The sequence below is a fragment of the Gossypium raimondii genome, chromosome 11, assembly GCF_025698545.1.
Source record: "Gossypium raimondii isolate GPD5lz chromosome 11, ASM2569854v1, whole genome shotgun sequence".
In the NCBI taxonomy this organism is placed as follows: domain Eukaryota; kingdom Viridiplantae; phylum Streptophyta; class Magnoliopsida; order Malvales; family Malvaceae; genus Gossypium; species Gossypium raimondii.
The window spans coordinates 1,096,966-1,124,959 of record NC_068575.1 but is presented as its reverse complement, the minus strand read 5'-3'; the positions used below and the strand labels follow the sequence as shown (position 1 = coordinate 1,124,959).

The window sequence follows — 27,994 nt, the reverse complement described above, 5'->3', positions numbered from 1 at the left end:
TCATTAATTTCAATTATTTGTACGGATCGAGACTGACAAATTTTGCCCAAGTTGATGTAATTGTGCGGAGCACCCGATCATCCCAACTTTGTCTCCATTGAGAAATTTGTGTCAAACATTTCCCACCAATCAACATTATTTTCATTTAATTATACTACTTGCTGGGTGGATGCTAACATCTATAAAAATTATTAGTCTCCGCGTGTATTAATTTTCATTTTAGTCCTCCTCTTGCAATAACCAAACACTGTTTTGCTTGATTTCAGTTTGAACCAGCAATGGCCGAAGCAATTGCTTTCGACCTCACCGTAGAGCTTATTACTAAATTGAGCTCCTTTACTCTCTCTCAAATTGGACTGTGGTGGAATGTCAAAGATGACCTCGACGACCTCAAAAGCACCGTCTCCACAATCAAGGCTGTGCTTCTTGACGCAGAAGAGCGATCTGTGACCAGCCATCACGTCAAAGATTGGCTTGAAAAGCTGAAAGATGTACTTTATGATGCCGACGACTTGCTTGATGATTTCTCTACCGAAGCTTTCCGGAAAGATCTATTGGGTGGGAACAAGCTGACGAAAGAGGTACGCCTTTTCTTCTCAAGCTCAAACCAGTTTGCTTACAGTCTCAAAATGGGTCGTCAAATTAAGGCCATTAAGGCGAGGCTAACTTTGATCGGAAGTGAGGCCAAGATGTTCAATTTGGTAGAGCGTGACCGCCCCATGGAAACCTCTTTATGACCAAAAAGAGGCATCAAACGCACTCTTTTAAAGATAACATTATAGGGAGAGACGATGATAAAGCAGCTCTTTTAAAACTCATGTTAGAGTTTGAAAGTGAAGAGAATGTTTACATCATTCCAATTGTGGGGTTAGGAGGGTTAGGGAAGACTGCTTTGGCGCAGTTTGTGTATAATGATGAAATGGTCAAAAATCATTTTGAGTTGATGATGTTTGTGTGCGTTTCAGATGTTTTTGATGTCAAAATAATTGTAGAAAACATTATCAAATCTGCAACTGGCCAAGCACCAAATCAAAAACTCGAAATGGATCAATTGCAAAGCCAACTTCGAGGGAAAATCGGTGGGAAAAAATATTTGCTTGTTTTGGATGACATTTGGAATGAGGAGTGGGAAGAATGGGTTAGTTTAAAAGAGTTGTTAGTAGGTGGGGCTAAAGGAAGTAGGATAATAGTAACTACTCGCTCTTTGAGAGTAGCAAAAATTACCAGTAAATGTCAGCCTTATGTTCTGAAAGGCTTGTCTGATGACGATGCTTGGTCTTTGTTCAAAGAAATAGCATTTGAGCAAAGATCTATAAACCCAACCTTTGTGAAAATAGGGAAACAGATCTTGGAAAGGTGTGGTGGGGTTCCCTTGGTTATTAGGACCATAGCTGGTGCGTTATCTTTCAAAGAAACTGAAAAGGAGTGGAGTTCTTTCAAAGATAATGAACTTGCTAGAATATCTCAAAACGAAGGTAAAATTCTAGCTACACTTAAGTTGAGCTACGATCATCTCCCATCCCATTTGAAACATTGCTTTGCTTATTGCCGACTGTATCCAAAAGATCATAAAATTCATGTACAAACTCTTGTTCAATTTTGGATTGCACAAGGTTTCGTAAAGCAATTGAATCCAAGTCAATCTCTCGAGGAGATCGGGTTTGTGTATTTTAAAGATTTAAACGAAAGAGGTTTCTTCCAAGAAGTAGGAGAAAGATATTCGTGGGAAGGACTAACATGTAAAATGCATGATTTAATGCATGATCTAGCTGAATCAGTAGCCGGGACGGAGAGTAGTATTGTAGATTCAAATGAAATTGCAAGTAAGGTTGGTGAAAAGTGTCGCCACATATCAATTGATCCTTCATTAATTGTTTTGTTTAAAGGAAAGAAGTTGCGAACCATGTTACACTTTCCAAATTATGAGAGAAATCAAAATATGAATGACGAAATTTGGGATTTTATCATTTCAAATTATAGATGCTTGCGTGTATTGGAATTGAATGGTTTAGATTTTAAGATGATTCCACGCTCCATTTGTAAGTTGAAACATTTGAGGTACCTTGATCTTTCTGGGAATTTTAATATTAAGATCCTCCCAAAGAGCATTTGCAAGATACAAAATTTGCAAGCTTTGAAACTTAACTTATGTTGGGAGCTTGAAGAATTGCCGAAGAAGATTGAAAAATTGGTGAATCTTACCCATCTTGGGTGTGAAGATTGTAGTGGCTTAACTCATATGCCACGTGGAATAGGGAAGCTGACTTCCCTTGAGACGTTAAGCAAGTTTGTAGTGGACAAAGATGGCTCACGTGACGGTGCAGATCTAAGTGAATTGAGTGGGCTTAACAACTTAACGGGACGGCTAGAGATAACAAATTTGGGATTCGTAAAAAATGCAAAAGAGAAGTTTAAAGCTGCTAATTTGAAAGAGAAGCAACATTTGAGATTGTTGGTCTTAGTATGGAATGATTATGGTGACGACGACGACGACAGCGGTAATGATGATGATGATGATGACAAGTCACTTGAAGACCTCCGGCCCCATCCCAATCTCAAGGAGCTCTTTATTGGAGGATGGAGGAGTGATGCCAAGTTTCCAAGTTGGCTTTCTTTGCTCACAAACCTCGTCGTGATTAGAATATGGGGTCCTAGTAATTTCAAACAAATCCCGTCCTTTGCGCAATTGCCTTGTCTTCAAAAGCTGTCAATTGTTGATTTAACTCTGCTGGAGTACATGGACGATAATAGCCCAAAAGGAAGTCAAGGAGAACCAGAATCATTCTTCCCATCGCTTAAGTCTCTTTGCCTCGAGAATTGCCCAAATATGAAGAGTTGGTGGAGGAAAAGCTCGATTGATGATGATAACGAGGATGACACAACTGTTATAGGAACATCAACCATGGCATTTCCTTGTCTTTCCTCTTTAGAAATTGTAAATTGCCCTTTGACTTCAATGCCGTTGTATCCTTCACTCGATGATGATCTAAGGTTGGTGAAGACCAGTTCAAGGCCTTTAAAGCAGACCATGAAGATGAACATCACTAGTACGACCCCATCAAGTTCCACTTCTTCTCTTCCTCTCTCCAAATTGAAATCTTTCCATGTACACAAAATTGAGGGATTGGACACTCACATGCTAGATGAGTACTTGAAACATTTCACCGGCCTCAAAAAATTAACAATAGGAGATTGCAAGGAGGTTGATTTAGAGGGCATGCAATGGGAAGCCCTTAAGAATCTCTCTCATTTGGGGATTATTAATATTCCACAACTGGTGTCTCTCCCCCTTTGGCTTCAACATCTTGTTCAATTGAAAAGATTAGAAATTTGGAATTGCAGCGGATTGAGGTCACTCTTTCCTGTGTTCCAACATCTCACTTTCCTTGAAGATCTTTTAGTAAGCAAGTGCAAGGAGCTGGAGCTATCAGCAGCTGGCTTACAAATATTCCAAGATCAGACAAGACTACGCTCCTTAGCACTGGAAAATATTTCAAAGTGTCGGCATCTTCCGGAGTGGATTCAACATCTAACAAATCTGCAAATTCTTTCTCTTGTTGATTGGCCCAATTTAACGTCGCTTCCGGATGAGATGCGCTGCCTAACCAATTTGCAACAGTTAAATATACACGAGGTTCCTCAGTTGGAAGAAAGGTGTCAGAAGGACATTGGTGCCGATTGGTATAAGATTGCTCACATACCTTCAGGTTGGTCTTTTCATTAATTTCCTTATTGAAATACTACTCATTTTCCATAATATTTTTGTTAATTTTGCGCAGTAACCCATTGGCCTGCTGTTGGATATATCTGAAAAGCATTTGACAACTTTAAGAAATTAGATGCAGAAAAAGAGGTGGTAACTACTTAAATGGTTTACATTTTTAAATCATAAAATCTCACAATTTCAGATGATCTAATATAACCCCCTAACTAAGCTTCTTCTTTTTCAGCATGTGTTCAATTGAAGAGCCAAAAAACAGGACATGCGTTCTTCATCAGCTGACCTGTCCATGGCATTGTACTCCCATGAAATCCTCCTCTCCATGCACACGTGTTCTTTCTTTTCTTCGTTGAAGAGTCCCTCTGATGATCTAATCCTAATTTCTGCTAGATTTTGGCTCTCTTTTTCGGCAGAGCACAGCATATATTACAAGAAGCAGAGGCCATACTTTCAACTACGATTTTTTCGTCTGCCAAAAATATTCCAACTCAAGAAAAATGGTAATATATGGTTCCCATGCCATTGACAGATTCTTGGTGTCGTGTTGGAGAGAGCTTAAACACGCAATGTGGTTGTCATGTAAGTAAATTGAATAGGGGGTAGGGGTTAAGGGTTGATAAAAATGGAGGGGGAAGAGAGGGATATTTCACAATATTCTTTGATGCAGGGCACCCCTTTTAACTGTTTGAATTTTGAAGGTTAAATCATGGAAGGATCTTGCTTCAGAGTATTTGGTGGTGAGGATGAGGTTGATGCTCTATGTTTGGGAATGGGAGTTTGTTACTATTACAGATTACGATGCCCTATGTTTGGCCCTTTGTTGAACTTGAACTGAAAAGGCATAGAAAATGGCCATTATTGCACATAAATAAAGTTCTGTTTAGCAACAGTAAGTGTTTCTATATTTGGACACTGCTCAGTTTAAATGACATCAATTTTAACATACTCCATGTTCGCATTTATAATTTCCAGGTTCATTGTTGCTTTTGGAAGGTCTCGTTGTTGAAGCATGATAATTGTCAGAGATATTGCATTTGGAAATTTATTATTCCACTTTACACGGAACTTATGAAGAGTTTGACCAATCCTAGAGCATATATATAGATGATTTATTTTATGGATGATGTGTGAATTTAAAGAAGCACATATCTTCATAATAGGAGCTATTGTTGAGTGACATTGTTATACACCATCCGAGTGTTTATTTTCACTTGCATAGTTAAAAAGAATTGGAAGAGAAATTACTTAACTATACAAAGGTGAGGTTGTATCAAGTGTTTGAGGGGTAAAGCTAAATCACTCCTTTGTAGTATGAAGTTCATAATATATTTATCTCTAGGCAAGGCCTCGCAGATGTGGTACGACTTCTGATCTATATAAACATCTTGATTATATTTTTATTTTATTTTGTTGCATGATACCGGCCAAAAAAAACACACACATATTTGTTAATGTTCCAACATTAATTATGCGGAGGATTTCAATAGAATAGAGTGGCAGGGATGGATCAGCTCGTGAAGAATGCAGGTCTTATTTTGCATCTTCCATTTAACTAATGCAGACAAAACTAAGCATTAATTATGCGGTTCTAATACATCAGTTTATTACATCAGAGAAATTGCCAAGTTCGTTTAGATTCATGAATTTTCCATATTAGTTTCACTAAAAATCTTCAAGGTAATCCATACTGATAGTCTTGAGGCAGTTAAAATTATTTAGGAGAGATCTATAGGTGGATCCAATTCAGTTTAAGTTAGAAGGATTTGTTAGTTGCTGATACAGCTTGATCATTGAAATATTTCGTATACTTCTAGAATGAATAATCAGGAGGCTGATACTTTGGCCAAGCTCGCACATGAAGGTAGACATAGTTTATAGTTTGGGAGTTTTTGTAACATCCCTATTAAAGGGATCGGTTACCGCACAAATTAGCAAAAGAAAATGATAAATGAAGTAACAAAGTAACTTAAATTTACAAAATATGGTATTGATGGCACCAAAAAGCTTATTCCAATCGGCACCGATGTCCTTCCGACTGAAAATTGTTAACTCTTTTACAATTTGATCCTATTTAATTCTTTTTTAATAATATAGGAACTAAATTGATTCATTTAATAACAAAGGGACTAATTTGATACAGTCTATAATATGGGGACTTCTCAGATGCCTTAACCCGTAATGTGTGTGAAATGTTTTAAAAAGTTTGCAATTAAGCCCATGTAAGTTGTTGCACCATATCAATTAAAAAAATTGATGTTTGTGAACCTTAATTTTGTATTTTCTTTTAACTTTAAGAAAGAAAAAAAAGGATTTTTGAGCCTATTTTGTTTTTAAAGAAAAAGGAAAATATTATATCTAGGTGAAATAAACCATACACTAGATTGCCACGTAAGCAGGTAATTATTTTTTAATTTAAAATTTCAATAATATATAAAAAAGTATTTTAAGAAGTATTTAAATTATAAAACATATTTATAATACCTTTTAATTTTTAAAATTTATTAATTGCTAACGTGACATACATATGGTAATCCACGTGTATATACTATATGTATGTCACGTCAAGAAATTAACAAACGTTAACTTGTTTAATCATTTTAGGGTGACTTGACAAAAATATAAATTTAAAGTTTAAAAGAGATAAAATAATTAAATAAAAAGCTAAAATAATTTTTTTATAAAGTTAAAGAGTTAAAAAGTCATTATACTTTTTTTCAAGATAAGAAATGTTCTATTGATGATACTTTATACGTAAGTGCATGTACATTTGCCCCATGATTGTTATTTTATAAATTCACCATAAAAATTAATTTAATGTATAGAGTTTTTGTCATATTTGAGGTTGACTATTGTAGCGATGGGATTAAAACTAATTGTGAAATATATATTTAAACTCAAATGTAAACGTTGTGATAGAACGTGTTTAGAAAATAACTACTAAAGACATTAAGTTCAAATTCATCTCTATGTAAAATAAATAATTAAGGATTTATTTAAAATAAAACATCTTAAATAATAATTGAAAATATCAATGTTATGTTTATATTTAAAAATAATTAATATTAAATTATAAAATATACATAAAAATTGTATGTTTTAATTTTATTAAATTAGTAGTTAAAATCACTTAAAATTTTTATTTCATTATTATTTTCTTTCAAACTTTTATTTTGAATTTTTTATACCGTCAATATTTTAATTATGTTCCACAATTTGGATAATATTTATTACATAAAATAAAAATATATAAAATCATGTTCAATACGTATAATATTAAAAATTAGTATATAAAAATAATTGGGTTGTTTCTTCAAAATTATTAATATATAAATATCTTGAAGTGAAAAAAAAAATGGAAACTACATAAGAGCTTATATATGTGTTGTCTTTTTCTTTATCATACTTGAAATAGAGTCGAAGCCAGAAATCCTTTTAGGGCTAAAATTAAATTGTAATTTTTGCAATAGAAAAAATGTAATTTTACCATTTTATTAACTTATATCTTTATAATTTTTAAAAATTAAATCTAACTTTTATCATTTTTAGGATGCCAAAGTACAATTTTACATTTATTAAATAAAAAAATTTCTATTTTAGAAAAGGTCGGGCCCCTGTCAACCCCTAGCTACGCCCTTGACTTGAAAGTACTTATAAAGGTCTATCATGGCACAAGGCAAAATTCCAAGCATCTAATTGTTATTTCTCCCATTGTTTTCCTTATAACAAGAGTATAGTAAAATAGTAATAGAGACAGTAACAATTATCATAATATATAATTATAGACATGATAATCATTGTCATCAAAAATACCAAAGTTAAATTTTGTGGGTGGGGAGGTGGAAATGAGATATTAGTGTTTGCAAATTAAGTGAATTCGACTCAAAAGAAAAATTCAAATTCGATTCGGTAGTTATTGAGTTGGGTTTAAGCTATTAATTTAGTCGAATTCAAGTTTAATAATGCTTATTCCAATGACTCACTAATCTTATTAATTTTTTTTATTATATATTTTATCTTATTAAATTCACTACAAGCTTATCTAATTTAAATAACTCATTTATATCTTGAATTGAAATCAAACTCGAACTTAAAAATAGATATTTAATTTTAACTCAAAGAATTCGGACTCGGCTCAATGAAGCTTTAGAAAGACTTGAATGCATGTGCCTGAACCTAAAGTGAATTCCATGGGATTTGTCTCCTCTCTTCTTTCATAGTTTTTTCATTAATTTCAATTATTTCTACAGACGGACAAATTTTCCCGAAGTTGCTGTAATTGTGCAGAGCACCCCAAATGTCATCATCCCAACTTTGTCTCCATTGAGAAATTTTTAAAATTTTAAATTAATAAAAATAAAATTATATTTTAATCTTTAAAATAATAAAAATTTAATTTAATCCTTTAAATCTATCATTTAATTTCGGCAAATCAACATTATTCTCATTTAATTGTACTACTAGGTGGGTGGATGGTAACATCTTTAAAATACTGTCTCTGCGTGTATGAATCCACATCTGTGTCTCATCTTGTCGGAATCATTCTCATTTTAGTCCTCCTCTTGCAATAACCAAACATCTTTGTGCTTGATTTCAGTTTGTGACAATTTCTTTTAAAGTAGATTTTGAAAAAGCATACGATTATATAGAATGACAATTTCTTAACTTGGTTATGAATAAAATAGATAATTGTCAAATTTTAATATATAATAATCCCTATAGGAGCAATCAAGTTTTAATAAATATGTATTGTTAACCCAAATGATAGGGAAATAAAAGGGAAAGAGTGTAATAAATTTAGTTCAATCTAGACCTATTTATGGGTAGGGTTTTTGTCAAATTTAAAAATATTTTGAGGGTTTAGGTAAATATATTAGTTTTAAAAATAGGTTCGAAAAAAAGGCATGCATAAAATATGAATTGGGATTGGGATTGGGATTGAACATTTAAAGCCTAAGTTTGACCCAATCCATTTTTTAGTTTGTAATGTTTTATATTACGTTATTTTTATATGTTATGTAATTTGTAACAAATAAAAATTAAATTTATATACTATTATAATGTTAAGATGACTATATATAAAATTTCAATAAAAATATATACATAATTATTAAATATCAAGTTAAAAATAATATAAATATATTTTAATTTTTTTAAAATAGTATGGTGGGTCTAAAATGGACATGAATTAACCATATATAAATTTGGACGAACTTAAAAGTAAAATTTTAGACTTACATTTTAACTCAAACTAAATTTAGACAAATATAAAATGAATTAATATCATACTTAAACTTGACCTATGATAAACTCTAATTTAATTTTAGAACTCTACATTTTGAAATAATATTTTAATGAATTCTATTTATGTATATTAAAGTAATTAAAATGCACTCCTAATCAAATAGATGTAAGCAATATTGATGATGATATAAGTAATGATTTTCCATTCAACTCCACAATAGCCTAATCACAACACATCCCTGTGAAACTGACATAAACCCAATATCTCCCTCCACATGTTCTTTGCAAAATTAAAGCCAAAATTTACAATCACACCTGATTTTAAGTCCAAAAGAAATTATGTAACTCCTCAATAGCTCTCTGTGCGACATTTGTAGTCACCCTTGATATTAAGTCCAAAAGAAATTAACTTTTTCTTTTATAGGCAACTTCTCCCATTTTGGCATTTTGGGATATGCCAAATCAATCTCTCTTAATTTATTTTTTATATATTACATACACAAATAATTATAATAATTTAATATAATATATATCTGTATTAATTTTTTAAAAGTATATAATTGAATTAAAATCAAAGTTTCATGTATATATATGAACCACAATTCAAGTTTCATGTGGATGATTGTACCAAATTAAAATTCATGTATCAAATTGCACATTTAACCAAAGTTCATGTATAAATTTAGTTATCCTTAATAATAATAATAAATCAAAACTTCGACCCTTTACTAATAAATATATGTATATTTTAAGGAAAAATTAAATGCTACTACTATTAATAGCAAAAATGTCTTGACTTGTATATATTTGGAAAATTTTCAATTATGTATAGTGTCTCAATAAGTATAAATGAAAGCGTGTAATTAATCAAAAGTTATATCTTTTGATTATTGATCAAGAATTATAACTATCTATAATAATGAGTTATATTCTGATAAAGAATTATAACTATTCAAGCAAACTTGAATAATTATATATCTTTTAGAAAAAATCACCTATTAAAAGTTATGTCTCTTAAATTCCTATAAATAGGAGTAGAATTTCATTTAAAAATATACCCAAAAAGGTTCTCAATAATTCTTTCTACTATTCTTACATATTTTACCATTCTTAGATTGTTCTATAAAATAATATTGCTGAATTTTTTTTATAAAAATTGATTTTCTTGTTATACTCTGTTCGTTAATGTAAAACGCTCATAGCCACTGGGGTTCATGTATCTCGAGGTTCATTTACTTTAAACTCATTTGCACATAGAGTAGGGGGTGAATAGAAAGATAATTGAGCCTTGTCCTATTGCTTCTTTTCTCTGTTCAAATTGTTGTTCATGTGTTCAAGATTTTCGTCATCGAAGTTCTACACTAATAGTATGGAGAGATGGTTAAAGCTTTTATCAGATACTTATTTAACACAAATTCGAACCATATTACCTTATTTTTATTCTTAATATTATATAAAAAATTAATAACAAATAAAATTAGCAGACTTATCAATATAAAAACATTATTAATAAGAGTATAGTATAATAGTGATGGATAGTAACAATTGTCATTATATATAATTATAGACATGATAATAATAACTGTTACGAAGTTACCAAAAGGAAAAATGAAGCTAAATTTCATGGGTGGGAGAGGCATAAATGAGATTTTAATGTTAATAAGTTAAATGAATTTAACTAAAAATAAATTCAAATTTGATTCGATAATTATTGAGTTTAGTTTGAATTATCGATCTAATTAAATTTGAGTTTAGAAATATATATTATATATTTTTATCTTATTAAATTAAATTACGAGTATTCAAACTCAGCTCAATTACACTAAGCAAGTGGGAAAAGTTACGAAGACAAGAATGCATGGGCCTCAATATAAACACCTTGGATTCCATGGGATTTGTCTCTTTCTTCTCTTTTCTTTCATAGCTTTTTCATTAATTTCAATTATTTGTAGGGATCGAGACTGACAAATTTTGCCCAAGTTGATGTAATTGTGCAGAGCACCCGATCATCCCAACTTTGTCTCCATTGAGAAATTTGTGTCAAACATTTCCCATCAATCAACATTATTTTCATTTAATTATACTACTTGCTGGGTGGATGGTAACATTTATAAAACTTCTTAGTCTCCGCCAGTATGGATCCACACCTGTGTTTCATCTTGTTCCAATCGTTTTCATTTTAGTCCACCTCTTGCAATAACAAAACACTCTTTTGCTTGATTTCAGTTTGAACCGGCAATGGCCGAAGCAATTGCATTCGACCTCGCTGTAGAGCTTATTACTAAATTGAGCTCCTTTACTCTCTCTAAAATTGGACTGTCGTGGAATGTCAAAGATGACCTCGACGACCTCGAACGCACCGTCTCCACAATCAAAGATGTGCTTCTTGACGCAGAAGAGAAATCGAAGACCAACAATCTTGTCAAAGTTTGGCTTAAGAAGCTGAAAGAAGTACTTTATGATGCCGACGACTTGTTCGATAATTTCTCTGCCGAAGCATTGCGGAAAGATCTATTGGGCGGGAACAAGCAGACGAAAGAGGTACGCGCTTTCTTCTCAAGCTCAAACCAGTTTGCATACAGTCTCAAAATGGGTCGGAAAATTAAGGCCATTAAGGCGAGGCTAACTTTGATCGGAAGTGAGGCCAAGATGTTCAATTTGGTAGAGCGTGACCGCCCCATGGAAACCTCTTTCATGACTAAAAGGAGGCAGCAAACGTCCTCTTTTATGCGTGAAGGTGAAATAATAGGGAGGGATGATGATAAATCAGCTCTTCTAAAACTCATGTTAGAGAATGAAGGTGAAGAGAATGTTTACGTCATTCCAATTGTGGGGTTTGGAGGGTTAGGGAAGACTGCGTTGGCGAAGTTTGTTTATAATGATGAAATTGTCCGTGGTCATTTTGAATGGTCGACGTGGGTGTATGTTTCAAATGTTTTTGATGTCAAAAGAATTGTAAAAAGCATTATAGAATCTGTAACAGGCCAAGCACTAGATCAAAGTCTCGAAATGGACCAGTTAGGAAAACAACTTCGAGATAAAATTAGTGGGATAAAATATTTGCTTGTTTTGGATGACATTTGGAATGAGGAGCGGGAAGCATGGTTAAGCTTAAAGAATTTATTGATGGGTGGGGCTAAAGGAAGTAGGATAATAATAACTACTCGCTCTATGAAGGTAGCAAAGATTACTAGTACATGTCAGCCTCATGTTCTGAAAGTTTTGTCTGATGACAATGCTTGGGTTTTGTTCAAAGAAATAGCATTTGGGCAAATATCTGAGAACTCAACAAATCCAGTCTTTGTTGAAATAGGGAAACAGATTTTGGAAAGGTGTGGTGGGGTTCCCTTAGTCATAAGGACAATAGCGGGTACATTATTTTTCAAAGAAACTGAAAAGGAGTGGCGTTCTTTCAAAGATAATGAACTTGCTAGACTATCTGTACATCAAGATGAAATTTTACCTACACTTAGGTTGAGCTACAATCATCTCCCATCTCATTTGAAGCATTGCTTTGCTTTTTGCCGATTGTATCCAAAAGATCATGTAATTCATGTACAAACTCTTGTTCAATTTTGGATTGCACAAGGTTATATAAAGCAATTGAATCCAAGTCAATCTCTTCAGGAGATCGGGTTTGAGTATTTTAATGATTTAGTTGATAGAAGTTTCTTTCAAGAGGTAGGAGAAAGATTTTCGAGGGAAGAACTATCATGTAAAATGAATAATTCAATGCATGATCTAGCTGAATCAGTAGCAGGGAGGGAGAGTAGTATTGTAGATTTAGAACGACATGCAAGTCAGGTTGGTGAAAATTGTCGCCACATATCAATTAATCCTTCATTAATTCCTTCATTGAAGGGAAATATGTTGCGAACTTTGTTACATTTTCCGAACATTAGAATTCAAATTTTGAGTGACGAAACTTGGGATTTGATAATTGCAAATTGTAGATGCTTGCGATTATTAAAATTGGATGATATAGATTTTAAGATGATTCCACGTTCCATTCATAAGTTGAAGCATTTGAGGTACCTTGATCTTTCTCACAATCGCGATCTTAAGATTCTCCCAAAGAGTATTTGCAGTATACAAAATTTGCAAGTGCTGAAACTTGATCGGTGCTGGGAGCTTGAAGAATTGCCGAAGAAGATTGAAAATTTGGTGAATCTTACCCATCTTGGGTGTGAAGATTGTAATGGCTTAACTCATATGCCACGTGGAGTAGGAAAATTGAGTTCCCTTGAAACGTTAAGCATGTTTGTAGTGGATAAAGATGGTTCTCATGGCGGTGCAGATCTAAGTGAATTGAGAGGGCTTAACAACCTAAGGGGAGAGCTAAGAATAAGAAATTTGGGATTTGTAAAAAATGCAAAAGAGAAGTTTAAGGCTGCTAATTTGGAAGAGAAGCAACATTTGAGATCGTTGGTTTTAGAATGGGGCTTTTATTTTGATGATAACGATCATGATGACAAATCACTTGAAGACCTCCAGCCCCATCCTAATCTCAAGGAGCTCTGTATTCAAGGATGGAGGGGTGATGCTGAGTTTCCAAGTTGGATTTCTTTTCTCACAAATCTCGTCCATATTAAAATATGGGGTCTTGGTAGTAAATTCAAACATCTCCCGTCCTTTGCTCAATTTCCTTGTCTTCAAGATTTGGTAATTTGTGATTTAACTGAGCTGGAGTACATGGATGATAATAGCCCAAAAGGAAGTCAAGGAGAACCACAATCATTCTTCCCATCGCTTAAGTATCTTTGCCTACGGGATTGCCCAAATATGAAGAGTTGGTGGAGAAAAAGGTCGATTGATGATTCCAACGAGGACGACACAACAGTTATGTCATTTCCTTGTCTTTCCTGTTTAAAGATTGAAAATTGCCCTTTGACTTCAATGCCGTTGTATCCTTCACTCGATGATTGGTTAAAGTTGGTGAATACCAGTTCAAGGCCGTTAAAGCAGACTATGAAGATGAACATGAATCCTAAGACCCCATCAAGTTCAACCTCTTCTCTTCCGCTCTCCAAATTGAAATCTTTCCATGTAGAGAATCTAAAGGAACTGGAGACTCACATGCTAGATGAGTACCTGCAACATCTCACCAGCCTCAGAGGTTTAACGATTAGAGATTGCAAGAAGGTTGATTTAGAGGGCATGCAATGGGAACCCCTTAAGAATCTCTCTCGTTTGATGATTGATAAAATTCCACTGCTGGTGTCTCTCCCACGTGGGTTTCAACATCTTGTTCAGCTGAAAACATTAGAAATTCGTAATTGCAGTGGATTGAGGTCACTCCCTGTGCTCCAAAAACCCATTCCTGTGTTCCAGCATCTCACTTCCCTTGAAGAGTTTGAAGTAACGAACTGCAGGGAGCTGGAGCTATCAGAAGATGACATCCAAATATTCGAAGATCATACAAGCCTACGATATCTAACGCTGGAAAACATTCCAAAGCATCGGCATCTACCGGGGCGGTGTAAAAACATCCATAATAATAGTAGAAATTCCCCAACTGAAGGAAAGATGTAGGGAGGACATTGGTGCAGATTGGCACATTTGGTGGTATCAGGTTGGTCCGTCCTTTCTATTTATTTATTTATTTATTTTTAACACCATAATTTGTTTCCAAAAAATAAGAAAAGAAAAATTAGAGTGGTATATTTAGTCTCCAACTCTGGGCTCTCATGCCATTTTCATTCAAGTTGGATACTGTTAATTTCCTTGTTAAAATATTATTCATTTCACATCTTGTATAATTTGAAATTCCTTTATTTTAATCCTACCATTTTCATAATATTTTGCTAATTTATGCAGTAAGCCATTGGGGAAAGGCATTTGTCAACTTCAATAATTTATATGCATAGAAAGAGGTGGTAATTTACGCATCGTTACTGCTTCTTTTCATATCTCTCATTTCATATACATCAATTTAAGGGCTTCTAATAATTTAATTCTAAAAAATCTTTAAAATAGACATTGGAGCATATATATAGATGATTTATTTCATGGATAATGTGTGAATTCTGTATTTGTCATCTTTCATAATGTTTTGCTAATTTGTGCAGTAACCCATTGGAGTCTATTTTGATGAAAGGCATTTGACAACCTTAAGAATTTACATGCAGAAAAAGAGGGGGGGTAGTATTTAATTGCTTTACACTTTCAAAAAATATTAATCTCGCAATTTCAATGATGTAATATAACCCCGTAACTAAGCTTCTTCTTTTTCAGCATGAATTCAATGGAAGAGGCAAAAAACAAAATGGACATGCATTCTTCATGGGCTGATCTGTCCATGGCATTGTACTCCCATGAAATCCTACCCTGTATGCACATTTGTTCTTTCTTTTTCTTTTTCTCTTTGTTGAAGATCGACACAAATTTTGTAGATTTATCCTCAATTTCTTTGTCGAAGAGTCCCTCTGTTGATCTAGTCCTAATTTTTGTTAGATTTTGGCTTTCTTCTTCGGTAGCGCATAGCATATATGACAAGAAGCAGAGGCCATACTTTCAACTACGATTTGTTCATCTGCCAAAATATTCCAGCAAAACAAAAATGGTAATATATGTCATCAGTTTCATTATAATTTCCAATTGATCGGATATAAATTATATATATGCCAAATGATTACTAGCTTATATGGTACCTATGCTATTGACAGATTCTTGGAGTCGTGTTGGAGAGAGCTTAAACACGCAATGTAGTTGTCAAGTAAGTAAATTGATTAGGGGCTAGGGATTAAGGGTTGATGAAAATGGAGGGGGATATTTCTCAATATTCTTTGATGCAGGGCACCCCTTTTAGCTGTTTGAATTTTGAAGGATCTTGCTCAAGAATATTTGGTGGTGAGGTTGAGGTTGATAAAATTCTTTCATTATTTATAGATGAACAACAATATATTAACACTAATGGGGATGTGAATTTCTTACCATTACAGATGATGATGATGATGATGATGATGATGATGATGATGATGATGATGATGCTCAATGTCTGGCCCTTTGTTAAGCTTGCACTGGAAAAGCATAGACAATGGGTTTGTGGTTACCCCCCATTTATGCACATGATATAAAGTTTCTTGTAGTAACAGTAAGTGTTTCTACATTTGGACACTGCTTGGTCTAAAATACATAAATTTTAACATATTCTATATTGGCATTTCCAGGTTCGTTGTTGCTTTTGGAAGAGTCCTATTTCAATGATTGTCAGTTGCTGGAGATATTGCATTGATAATTCATTATTCCATGTTACATGGAGCTTATGTAAAGCTTAATTGATCCTAGAGTTTATATATAGATGATTTGCTTCAAGGGTGATGTGTGGATTTAAAGGAGCACGTATGTTTATAGTGAGGAACGGAACTATTATCGAGTGCCATTGCTATAACCTCCGAGTGTTAATTTTCACTTACAGTAGGTAGATCTGATAGATAGTTTACTAAATTGTACAAGAGTGAGATTGCAACAAGTGTTCGAGGGATTGGGCCTATTTTTTTTTTTTTGGTATTCTGAAGTTTATAGTGGATTTATCTCTGGGCAAAACCCCGCAGATGTAGGACAAGTTCCGAACTGCGTAAACAACCTAATTGTGTACTTCATTATTCTTTACTTGTGCTATGTGTGCCAACTCACAAAAGAACATATTTCTGCATTTAGTATTCTAGATAATGTTCAAACACAGGGTAGTTTAAATGATTGTCATACATTATTTAATGAAAGCACTTTGCAAAAAAAATCCTTAAATTGATTACACTGAAAAGAATCAATCGAAATAAATCAGTTTTTTCAGTTTAATTAATTCTTATGTTTGATTTAATTGATTTATTTGCTCGATTTTCATTTTTAATTTTTAGATTGATGAGCTTTTTAATTAGGGATAAATTTTAAAATCATACATTAGTTATGGTTTAATATGCAATTGTATAAATGAATTTTAATTTTGTGCAATTTTATACATAAAATTTTGATTTGATATTATTAACACAATTATTGATATAACATCATCTTATGTTTATATGTTGTATATATAAATAATTATATTAATTCAATATAAAAATAAATTGAAGTATTTATTTTTTAAATGTGCATGATTAAATCAAGATTAAAGTTTCAAGTATACATTTGAATCAAAATTAGAGTTTCATGCATATAGTTGCATCAAATTAAAATTTATATATACAATTGCAAATTAAATCAAAGTTAGATATAATTTTAAGATTTATCTCTTTTAATTATTAAACCAAAACTCATTCACATATCTAAGTGCAAAATAAAATAAATACTTAATACCCATATAAAACTCAACCCACCTCAATTAATTAAAAAACCTAGACAAATATTTAATTTAAAAATCCGATAATAAAAAGTTTATATAATATATTTATTAAAAGAAACTAACTAATAAAATTACTTGTAACAAAAATTAGTCTGGTCAATAATATTCATCATAGTATTAAATTTATATTAAATATTATTGGATAAATACAAAAGTGGTATTCAAGTGAAGTTCTTTCTACAAATAATCAATTTTATTATTTATTTATTGCTTTTAATAATAATATAAAGAAAAAAACTGAATTTCTTAACTTTTTATATTAGCACACGCAAAAGCACTTTGATTGCTGGTGACGAAAATTTCAAAAGATTTCCGAATAATAATTAACTACAAAATAAAAAAGGTAAAGACAAAACAACTATAAAAGGAAGAAAATAATATCATAAATAAATCAAATATACAAAAAGAAAAGAAAGAATGATTATTTCTTTTATTATTTCCGGCACTTTCATGTCGTTCATATTTACCTCTTTAAATTATGCATCTTTTATTTTATTTTTATTTTGAGTTATCATGTTTATTTTATTATTAAATATGGTATTATGATTATTATTGTTACTCTTATTACTATTGACAAATGTTATTATCATTATTATTAATATTGCACTATTATTGCCATCGCTACTTTTTATTTTTTATTATTTATTTATAATATTATATTATTTGTACTTATATAGCAATTCCATTTTGCTAAGCATTCTATTTCTCTTGCACATAATCATACAATGCTTAAATAAATTAGTTGCACATCGCATTAAATATTATATTCATTTTACCCGATGTATAGGAAATAATTAAATCGAGGTAATATTCATTATTTTTGAAATTTGAGGAGTCGTGCTCCTAACTTACGAAGTATGATCTCTTTCCAAAACCGAAGTAATTGAATATCCTATTTAAAAATAAAAATTGAGATTTGAGTAATGATCAAATGGTGATTATTCTTGTTTTCGAGGATTCAAAGCATCATGTCCTAACTTACAGGACATGATCTTTTCTTCTCGACTAACTCGAAGTAAGGCCTTTTCGTAAAATTTAATTTAGTTAAGTGATATTTTAATCAAAAAAGAACATCATGCGAAGAGGGATTGTATTTTAATTTCTCTTTGAATTTTCAATTTTTGACATCAAAACATCAAGTAACCAGCTAGGTACCAATTTTGGGCGTTATGAGGGTACTAACCCTTCCTCATACGTAACCGACTCCCGAACCCATTTTCTTGGATTTTTTAGGCTAAAATATTTATCGTTTTAGTAAAATATAATCTTTTATTAAAATGATTAGTTTTTTAGGTAACCCAATTACAACTAATAAAAATGATCGGTGACGGCTCCATTCTCGTTTTAAAATAAAAAGTCGATTTTGAAAAAGGGTTTCGACACATTCTATTTCCAAATGCTGAGGATGAGAATATGGATGCCCTGCAACAATCACAACCCTTTTTTAGCTTGTTACAGAACAAATGTATTTATGTTCCTTTAACTTTCGTATTCCATTGTGCATTAGTTTCTTTATTCAAGATTAAAATTTTGCATAATACTAATGTGTTATCTGTATAAATTGATTAATAAAGAATGAAATTCAGATGATTTTTTCAATCACACACACTAACGAGAACAATCTGATAAAAAAATCCGTGAGATTCTTCGATGGAAACTTATCTAAGTTCAAAACACTATTGAAATGAAATATATAAACACAGTCTGCACAACTTTTTCTTTCTTTATGCATTGCATCATCAAGAAATATTGAAAACTGCACAAAATTCATGAAGAAAGACAGTCCCTTAATTAAGTATTATTTATTAATTTGTTCGTGTAACCCCCTCCTTGACGTTTAAACAATAGGCTCTTCCTCCGGAATTAGATGCAACGAGATACTGCAATCCTCGAAAGAAAGGAAGAACATGGGCATGGCAGGGGCGTTTCTTGGTGAGCTAAGGAGGATTCTAGCACATCAATTCCCTCTACATAGCAACAAGAACTTGGAAATTATAAATGTCAATATACAATAGGATAAAATTGATCTCGTTTAGACTGAGCACTATCGAAAGGTAGAAGAAAGACTTACTGTTACTAAAAACATAACCCCGTATTTTGTGCACAAATGGTGGCCAAACACAAAATTTAAGATAGGGCCAAACATTGGGCGTCATCATCATGTGTGATAGTAACAAACTCACATTCCCGTTAGTGTTTATACCTCAAAACCTTTTGCCAAATTAATTTTTCTTTACTAAAATGCTTACCATCATCAGTGTTATATTATTTCATATCTAATGTTATGTCAGCTTGTTGCTTTCGCATATTACTCACAAAGAAATTAGTTAATAGATTTAACATTGTCATTTGCATGAAGATTAAAATTTCGACATTCAAAAAATATAGCAACTAAAAATGATCCAGTTAGAGAATATGGACTAAATTTATAACTTTATTCATAATACAGGACTAATAGCATAATTTAACAAAACAGATTTAATTGCTACCATTTGATCAAGACAAAAAAATCAAAATTCAAAAAGTACAGGGACTAAATTTGATCAAATTAAGTACAAGTACTAAATCTCAGTTTACACAAAGTAAGGGTCTGATAGCTAAATTTGACCTAAACATATCATAGAAAATAGAAGAAAAGAAACGAGTGGTATGAATTACCTGTCATTCCTTGTTAGTGTTGCTCTTCTAACTATTTTAGTGATCACAGTATTTGGTATAAGCTGCGATTTCAAATGTGTATACACAAGAGGACTTCATCAGATCATTGCAATGGTGAGATTATTATGATTTAAAACTGCAAAGCAATTAGATAAATTACCTCCACATTTTTCTGCATTTAAATTCTTGAAATTTCCAAATTGCTTTTGCTAAAAGTCTTCTATGGTCACTGCACAAATTAGCAAAAGACAATGATAAATGATAAATAAAAAACTGCACTAGTAATTTCAATTTACAAAATATGGAAACATACCAACCTGTAGCTATATGAGCAATCTTATGCCAATCGGCCCCAATGTCCTTCCGACATCTTTCCTCCAACTGGGGAGTTTGTCGTATGCATAACTCCTCCAAACTGGTTAGGCAACGCATCTCGTCCGGAAGCGATGTTAAATTGGGCAAATCAACGAGATAAAGCTGTTGCAGATTTGTTAGATGTTGAAGCCACTCTGGAAGACGCTGACACTTCGGAATGGTTTCCAGCCATAGAGCACGTAAGCTTGTATAACCCTGGAATATTTGCATGCCAGCTCCAGATAACTCCAGCTCATTGCAATTCCTTATTGAAAACTCTTCAAGGGAAGTTAGATGTTGGAACACTGGAAAGAGTGACCTCAATCCACTGCAATTACGGATTTCTAATGATTTCAATTGAACAAGATGTTGAATCCCAATGGGGAGAGACACGAGCTTTGGAATATTATCAATCACCAAACAAGAGAGATTCTTAAGGGGTTCCCATTGCATGCCCTCTAAATCAACCTCGTTGCAATCTTTTATTATTAAAGTTTTGAGGCCGATGAGATGTTGCTGCCACCCAGATAAAGACTCTAGCAAATGACAAGAATCAATAAAACAGCGTTCAAGGGAAGTCATATTTTGCAAGCAATCATCTAGCATGTGGGTGTCCAGTCCCTCAATGTTCTCTGCATGGAAAGATTTCAATTTGGAGAGAGGAAGAGAAGAGGTTGAAGTTGATGGGGTCGTACTAGTGATGCTCATCTTGATGGTCTGCTTTAATGGCCTTGAACTGGTATTAACCAACTTTAGCTTTTCATTGAGTGATGGATACAGCGGCATCGAAGTCAAAGGGCAATATTTAATATCTAGAGAGGAAAGACAAGGAAATGCCATGGTTGATGCTCTTATAACTGTTGTGTCGTCCTCGTTGGAATCATCGTCGATTGGTTTTGTCGTTCTCCACCAACTCTTCATATTCGGGCAGTTCCAGAGACGAAGAACTTTAAGCGACGGAAAGAATGATTCTGTGTCTCCTTGTCTTCCATTGGGGCCATGATCTTCCATGTACTCGAGCTCAGTTAAATTAGATATCTTCAGCTGTTGAAGACAAGGCAATTGAGCAATGGATGAGAGATGTTTGAAATTACTCGGACCCCATATGGTAATATCAACGAGTTTTTTAAGCAAAGAAAGCCAACTTGGAAACTTGGCATCACCCCTCCACCCGTCCACCTTCAACATCTTCAGATTTGGATGGGGCTGGAGGTCTTCAAGTAACTTTTCATCATCATTATTGCCATCGCCCCATTCTAAAACCAATGCTCCCAAATGTTGCTTCTCTTTTAAATTAGCAGCCCTAAACATCTCTTTTGCATTTTTCACAAATCCCAAATTACTTATCGTTAGCTCTCCCTTTAAGTTGATAAGCCCACTCAATTCACTTAGATCTGCTCCACCATGGGAGCCATCTTTGTCCACTACAAACCTGCTTAACATCTCAAGGGAAGTCAACTTCCCTATTCCACGCGGCATATGAGTTAAGCCATAACAATGTACACACCCTATATGGGAAATATTCACCAATTTTTCAATCTTTTTCGGCAATTCTTCAAGCCCAACACACCAATCAAGTTTCAGAGCATGCAAATTTTGCATATTGCAAATACTCTTTGGAAGGATCTTAAGATTGGGATTGTCGGAAAGATCTAGATACCTTAAATGTTTCAATTTATGAATGGAACGTGGAATTGTACTAAGATTTAAATTATTCAACTTTAATACCCGCAAGCATCTACATCTTGAAATTATTAAATCCCATGTTTCGTCCTCGCTCATAATTTGGCTTTGCTCGCTCTCTTTTGGAAAACAAAGTAAAGTTCGCAACTTCTTTCCCTTAAGCAAAGGAATTAATAAAGGACTAATTGATACATGACGACATTTTTCACTGACCTCACTTGCACTTGAATTTGAATCTACCAAACTACTCTCTGTCCCTGCTACTACTTCAGCTAGATCATGCATTAAATCATGCATTTTACATGTTGTAAACCAGGTTTCATCATCTTCTACCTCTTGAAAGAAACTTCTTTCAACTAAATCTTTAAAATATCCTAACCCAATCTCTTCAAGAGATTGACTAGGATTTGATTGCTTTACGAAACCTTGTGCAATCCAAAATTGAACAAGTGTTCGTACATCAATTTTTTGGTCTTTTGGATATAACCGACAATAAGCAAAACAATGCTTCAAATGGGATGGAAGATGATCATAACTCAAGTTAAGTGTAGGTAAAATTTCACCTTCGTTCTGAGATATTCTAGCAAGTTCGTTATCTTTAAAAGAAAGCCAATCATTTTTAGAATTTTTGAAAGATAACGTACCAGCTATCGTCCTTATGACTAAGGGAACTCCACCACACCTTTCCAAAATCTGCTTTCCTATTTCCACAAACTCTGAACTAAGTGAATCTGTAGATATTTGCTCAAATGCTATCTCTTTGAACAATGACCAAGCATCATCATCAGACAAGCCTTTTAGAACATGAGGTTGACATTTACTAGTAATCTTTGCTACCTTTAAAGAGCGAGTAGTTACTATTATCCTACTCCCTTTAGCCCCACCCATCAATAATTTCTTTAAGCTAACCCATTGTTCCCACTCCTCATTCCAAATGTCATCCAAAACAAGTAAATACTTTTTCCCACGAATTTCATCTCGAAGTTGTTTTTGCAATTGATCCATTTCGAGATTTTGATCAGGTGCATGGTTAGCTACAGATTTGATAATGTTTTCCACTATTGTTTTCAAATCAAAAATATTTGAAACACACACCCATATCCTCAACTCAAAATGATCTTTGACCATTTCATAAACGAACTGTGCCAGCGCAGTCTTCCCTAGCCCTCCAAACCCCACAATTGGAATGATACAAACATTCTCTTCACTTTGAAACTCTAACATGAGTTTTAGAAGAGCTGCTTTATCATCTTCCCTCCCTATTATTTCATCTTTATGCGCAAAAGAGTGCGTTCGCTGCCTCTTTTTAGACATGAAAGAGGTTTCCACGAGACGATCACGCTCTACCAAGTTGAACATCTTGGCCTCACTTCCAATGGAAGTTAACCTGGCCTTAATGGCCTTAATTTGACGGCCCATTTTGAGACCATAAACAAACTGGTTTGAGCTTGAAAAGAAAAGGCGTACCTCTTTCGTCAGCTTGTTCCCACTGAGTAGATCTTTTCGCAAAGCTTCGGTAGAGAAATCATCGAGCAAGTCATCAGCATCATAAAGTGCATCTTTCAGCTTTTCAAGCCAATTTTTGACGAGGTTGCTGGTCATGGATTGTTCTTCGGCATCAAGAAGTACAGCTTTGATTGTTGAGATGGTGTTGTTGAGGTCCTCAATGTCATCTTTGAAATTCCACCATAGTCCAATTTGAGAGAGAGCAAGGGAGCTCAACTTACTAGCGAGCCCTCCGGCGACGTCAAAAGCAATTGCTTCGGCCATTGATGGTTGAACCCAAAATCAAGGGAAAGTGTTTGATTATTGCAATAGGAAGAGTGAAATGATTCGAACAAGATGAAGTGCAGTACATACAGGTAGAGTCTATGGCATTTTATATAGATGTCACCACCCACCCCCAAGTAATAATTAAATAAAATCTCATCTTCTTTGTTCATTAAAAAATTTTGAGCAGTTTTCAATTTCTGTATTAAACAATATAATTGAGACAATAAATACTCTTTGACTCTCATACTAATACACTAAATTTCATTTTAATGGTGGAATTAACCGGTGATTAAATTAAAATTTATATATCAATGATTATAATATTAGCGCCCTAAAACTTAATTTACTATTAAAGTAAATATTGTCTTTTAAAAAATAAATACTATTAATCACTCACCTTAAATTGAGTCAAAAACTTAATTTGGGCAGCTAAAATCTTACGTAAATTTGGTTATTGTAAGTGTGGTGGATGATTTTGATTTGTTAGTCAAACTTTATTTTAATATTTATGGTGCTTATGAGTTGTTATGGTGAAATATTCTTTATTATAAGTTAAATAATATTTTAACATTATTATATAGATATGTATGATAACATAAAGACAATTTTAAATGTTGATATTGGTAGCTGTTGATGTTATATGTTTGACTATTAATTATTGTTTATTAGTATAGTTTTTATTTGTGTTAAATTATAGAATAAAATTTTTAATATTAAAATATATTTCAAATCTCTATATACATTTAAAATTTAATTTTCTTTCTTTTATTTTTAGAATTTAACCTTTTACTTTTCAAGTTTAAGAATCCGCTTTCAAATTATATATAATTACGTAATATTTTAATCGAAAAATTAATGATATTAACCATTTGAACTAATTAATAACATTTTAAACATTTAAAGACCAAATTATATCAAATATAAGTATAATAGAGAAACTAAAATTAAAATTTAACCATTTTTATAGTGCAAAGAAAGTACAATCATGATGCATCCACGTGTCAATAAAGGAAAACCTTTTGGACTTTCCTTAAATTGTAAAATAAAAATTTGAAGGTTAAAATATGATCTAAGTCTTTATACATCTTGTATATTTAAAATTTAATCTCTTGCTTCTATTTTTAATAATTTAATCTCTCTGCTTTTCAAATTTGAAAATTTAAGTCCATAGTCATCACCATTGTTAAAATTTTCTAATCATGTAACAATAAGAATAAGGTTGAAAATATTGATTAATTTTTTCTAAAAATACCAATTCGAACTCGTTATGATAAAATATGTAAACAATTTCAAATGTTTGCCTTCTACAAGGCATACTTAATATAAAACTTATTTTTGATAGTTTTTATTTTTTTCAAATACGACAATACATTCAAGTTAAACAATTAATAGGATCTAAAATTGAAGATAATAATCTTTTTAGTAATTGGAGTGGAATTGGATTGGATTATTTAAAGTCGTTACCTTAACTGCAAGGAGGGAGAAGCCGAAGGCAGAACTAGTGACTAGAGTGAAGTCGTAACAAGGTAGCCGTACAGGAGGGTGTGGCTGGATCACCTCTTTTTCAGGGAGAGCTAATGCTTGTTGGGTATTTTGGTTTGACACTGCTTCACACTCAAAAAGAAGTGAGCTATGTCTTAATTAAACTTGAAGATGGAAGCCTTCTTTCGATTCTCTACGGTGAAGTAAGACCAAGCCCATGAGCTTATTATCCTAGGTCGGAACAAGTTGATAGGATCCCCTTTTACGCCCTCGGGTCCCTCCCATGTGGCGACATGGGGGCGTAAAAAGGAAAGAGAGGGTTGAGGTTTCTCTCGCTTTTGGCCTAAAATTAAATCTAAATTCTCATGCTTATAACATAATATTATTGTTATTAGATTAAAATTTATGTAATTAAAATAAAATATATTTGAGTTAACAATACAATACTGTTTGGATAGGGATGATTATATATTAAAGTTTGACTATTATCTACAACATTTATCTATTAATTGAAAATTAAACCCCAAATATATGCCGACAAGTGTCTATTAATTGAAAATTAATCCATAAGCATATGCGGTGCACACGCTATTATTTTATTTTTCATTTCATCTTTTATTTATATTTTTAATTGATTTAAGGATTTTAAGGTGAAAAGCTTAGATTATCAAAGTTGAAAACCACGATAATTATTTATGCTACCTTGAGTTAAAATATTATACCCAACATCCAAAAGTAATAATATATTGTTGCTCATAAATGTTTACATAGTTCAGAATCTTTGCCCATATATAGATGAATTCACTATAAATTTTTCTCGGAATATAGAAAATGTATTCTTTCTTGTTTATTTAACATGATTCGTTGCAAGTAGAGATTGAAGATATTTTTATGTTCATATGTTCTTCTATAAATATATAAGATATTCTCAAGCTTTTAAGATTTCCTTCTATTGAAGTAATACTATGAGTAAATTTGTAATATATATAAACTTCAACACTTAATGGATGTTTAAATTTAAAATCAAGTTGGAGTAAAAGGTTAAAACAATCAAATTACAATTTAACTCGTGATATGAAAAATTAAATCTAAGTTTTGAAATATCGAATCTGATTTCTAATTTTTTTATCATATATTGTATATATATTACCTCATTTACTTTAATTAATATTTTATTATTTGTTAGAATTTGTTAAAAAATTACTGTATACTTCAATAACAGCTACAATTTATCTTAATGTATTTATCCTATTCCCAAAACTGTAATGTAGGTTTTATTTTTTTATATATATAGTTTAAGTGAATATGTATGTAAATGTATGAGATCCAAATTGTATTATATCAAAATAAAATAAAAGATCTCACAAGATGAAATTAAATATGTGTAGACATCTTATCTCCGTAGCAATTAAACATGTGTAGCCTTAAATCAATTATCAACATCATCATTACATTTTAAACCAATAATCTCAAATGTTGCTTCTCTTTCAAATTAATAGCCTTAAACTCCTCTTTAGCATTTTTCACGAATCCCAAATTTGTTATTGTTATCTCTCTCCTTAAGTTGTTAAGCCCACTCAATTCACTTGGGTGTGTGAAATATAGGGATATGTAGTATTATTGAGGTTAAATTATAGGGTATTAATGATGGGTTAATGCTAGTAAAAAAGATGAAGGGGAGATGGGTAATTTTGGAAACGGATAGTATAGTAACTTTAGGTCTTATCCATATGAAGGACAAGATGGATTATGATAATGTTATGCTACGGAGTATTAAAAGATTAGTTGCTTGTGATTAAGAAATTTGATTCAATCATGTGTTTCATGAAGGGCAGTCATGGCTATTAGCCTTGATCTGAGAGTTTGTGTTTACCCATAGTTACCAAATGCAATTCTTTAGATTCTACATAAAAATTTACATAATTTTATAATATTCAAAATTATGTCGGCTTAATTGTTATTGTTTTATCTACCTTTAACAACAAAAAGAAAAAAAAGAAAATATTTGCCCTCCAAGAGCAACCATAAAATGGGATATGCGAATATATGGAATGCCAACCTGTTGCATCACTAAATTTACTGTTTAAATTTACTGTTTAAAGATTTTTTAAATATAAAAAAATAAGAGAAAGAAATTAGAATGGGAAGTATAATGGTAGGCGTAGGTTGAAAATATATAATGAAAATCAGAATATATGATGTAGAGAGAATTAGGTGATGTTTGGCTCACTACCAAACTAACCCCATCTTCACATCAATCATTGACGTCAATTTTTTCTCTTTACAGATTCATGCTCCCAATAAAACTCCCTGTAATTGACTTTCTCCCTGTACAAATTTTGGGCAGGGAAAACAGAGCAAAAAACAGAGAACCAGAGCAGCCAACAAAGAAGCATCTATATATAGGTTCACTAAGCATGACCATGGGGGCATCACCAAGCATCTATATATTTTTGTATTTAATAAATATATTAATTCTATTTATCTATTTTGGTTTTTAATTATTCTTTTAATATTAAACCTTAAACCCCCATAACCAAAATGTTGGGTTTTGGTTGGATATGCTTTTAAACGTTTCGACCATTCATTTTTAGTGAAAAGATGCAAGTGGCAACAATCGTAAAAGGCCAATGGGTGTGGCTCTTTTTTAGCAAGAAAATTCAAAATTTAATCTTTTTTTAATTTATCATAATTTTATTTTTTTACTATATAAAACTTTAGTAATTAATCCAATTAAATAACAT

At 32.3% G+C, this 27,994-nt stretch overlaps 3 protein-coding genes across 22 annotated transcripts; 2 read left to right on the top strand and 1 right to left on the bottom strand.

Moving 5' to 3' along the window:
- Positions 1–34: 34 nt before the first annotated feature.
- LOC105761692 (putative disease resistance protein RGA3) lies at positions 35–5,124 on the top strand. Of its 6 annotated transcripts, none has more exons than XM_052623847.1 (6): positions 35–3,707; positions 3,780–3,856; positions 3,951–4,018; positions 4,135–4,300; positions 4,420–4,610; positions 4,694–5,124. In XM_052623847.1, the coding sequence occupies exons 1-2, from the start codon at positions 734–736 to the stop codon at positions 3,809–3,811; spliced, it is 3,006 nt and encodes a 1,001-aa protein (XP_052479807.1). In that variant the 5' UTR covers positions 35–733; the 3' UTR covers positions 3,812–3,856; positions 3,951–4,018; positions 4,135–4,300; positions 4,420–4,610; positions 4,694–5,124. The 6 variants fall into 6 exon arrangements, with proteins under 6 accessions (XP_052479807.1, XP_052479804.1, XP_052479806.1 ...); XM_052623845.1 differs by having other exon boundaries at positions 37–3,707; positions 3,780–3,853; XM_052623844.1 differs by having other exon boundaries at positions 3,951–4,300.
- Positions 5,125–11,076: 5,952 nt separating this feature from the next.
- LOC105761711 (putative disease resistance protein RGA3) lies at positions 11,077–16,616 on the top strand. 14 transcript variants are annotated; one of them, XM_052624421.1, is made up of 9 exons: positions 11,077–14,534; positions 14,780–14,835; positions 15,031–15,103; positions 15,197–15,291; positions 15,439–15,524; positions 15,628–15,677; positions 15,757–15,811; positions 15,904–16,055; positions 16,132–16,616. In XM_052624421.1, exon 1 carries the CDS (start codon positions 11,201–11,203, stop codon positions 14,492–14,494), a length of 3,294 nt encoding a protein of 1,097 aa, XP_052480381.1. In that variant the 5' UTR covers positions 11,077–11,200; the 3' UTR covers positions 14,495–14,534; positions 14,780–14,835; positions 15,031–15,103; positions 15,197–15,291; positions 15,439–15,524; positions 15,628–15,677; positions 15,757–15,811; positions 15,904–16,055; positions 16,132–16,616. The 14 variants fall into 14 exon arrangements, with proteins under 14 accessions (XP_052480381.1, XP_052480370.1, XP_052480378.1 ...); XM_052624410.1 differs by having other exon boundaries at positions 15,416–15,524; XM_052624418.1 differs by having other exon boundaries at positions 14,780–14,838; positions 15,416–15,524.
- A 2,387-nt stretch (positions 16,617–19,003) lies between these two features.
- Positions 19,004–23,831, bottom strand: LOC105761688 (putative disease resistance protein RGA4). 2 transcript variants are annotated; one of them, XR_008190832.1, is made up of 4 exons: positions 20,276–23,831; positions 20,119–20,187; positions 19,959–20,020; positions 19,004–19,267 (listed from the first exon to the last, which is right to left on the bottom strand). XR_008190832.1 is itself a non-coding variant. In XM_052623469.1 (3 exons), the coding sequence occupies exons 1-2, from the start codon at positions 23,763–23,765 to the stop codon at positions 20,168–20,170; spliced, it is 3,510 nt and encodes a 1,169-aa protein (XP_052479429.1). In that variant the 5' UTR covers positions 23,766–23,831; the 3' UTR covers positions 19,004–20,020; positions 20,119–20,167. The 2 variants fall into 2 exon arrangements, 1 of the variants encoding a protein (XP_052479429.1); XM_052623469.1 differs by having other exon boundaries at positions 19,004–20,020.
- Positions 23,832–27,994: the final 4,163 nt, after the last annotated feature.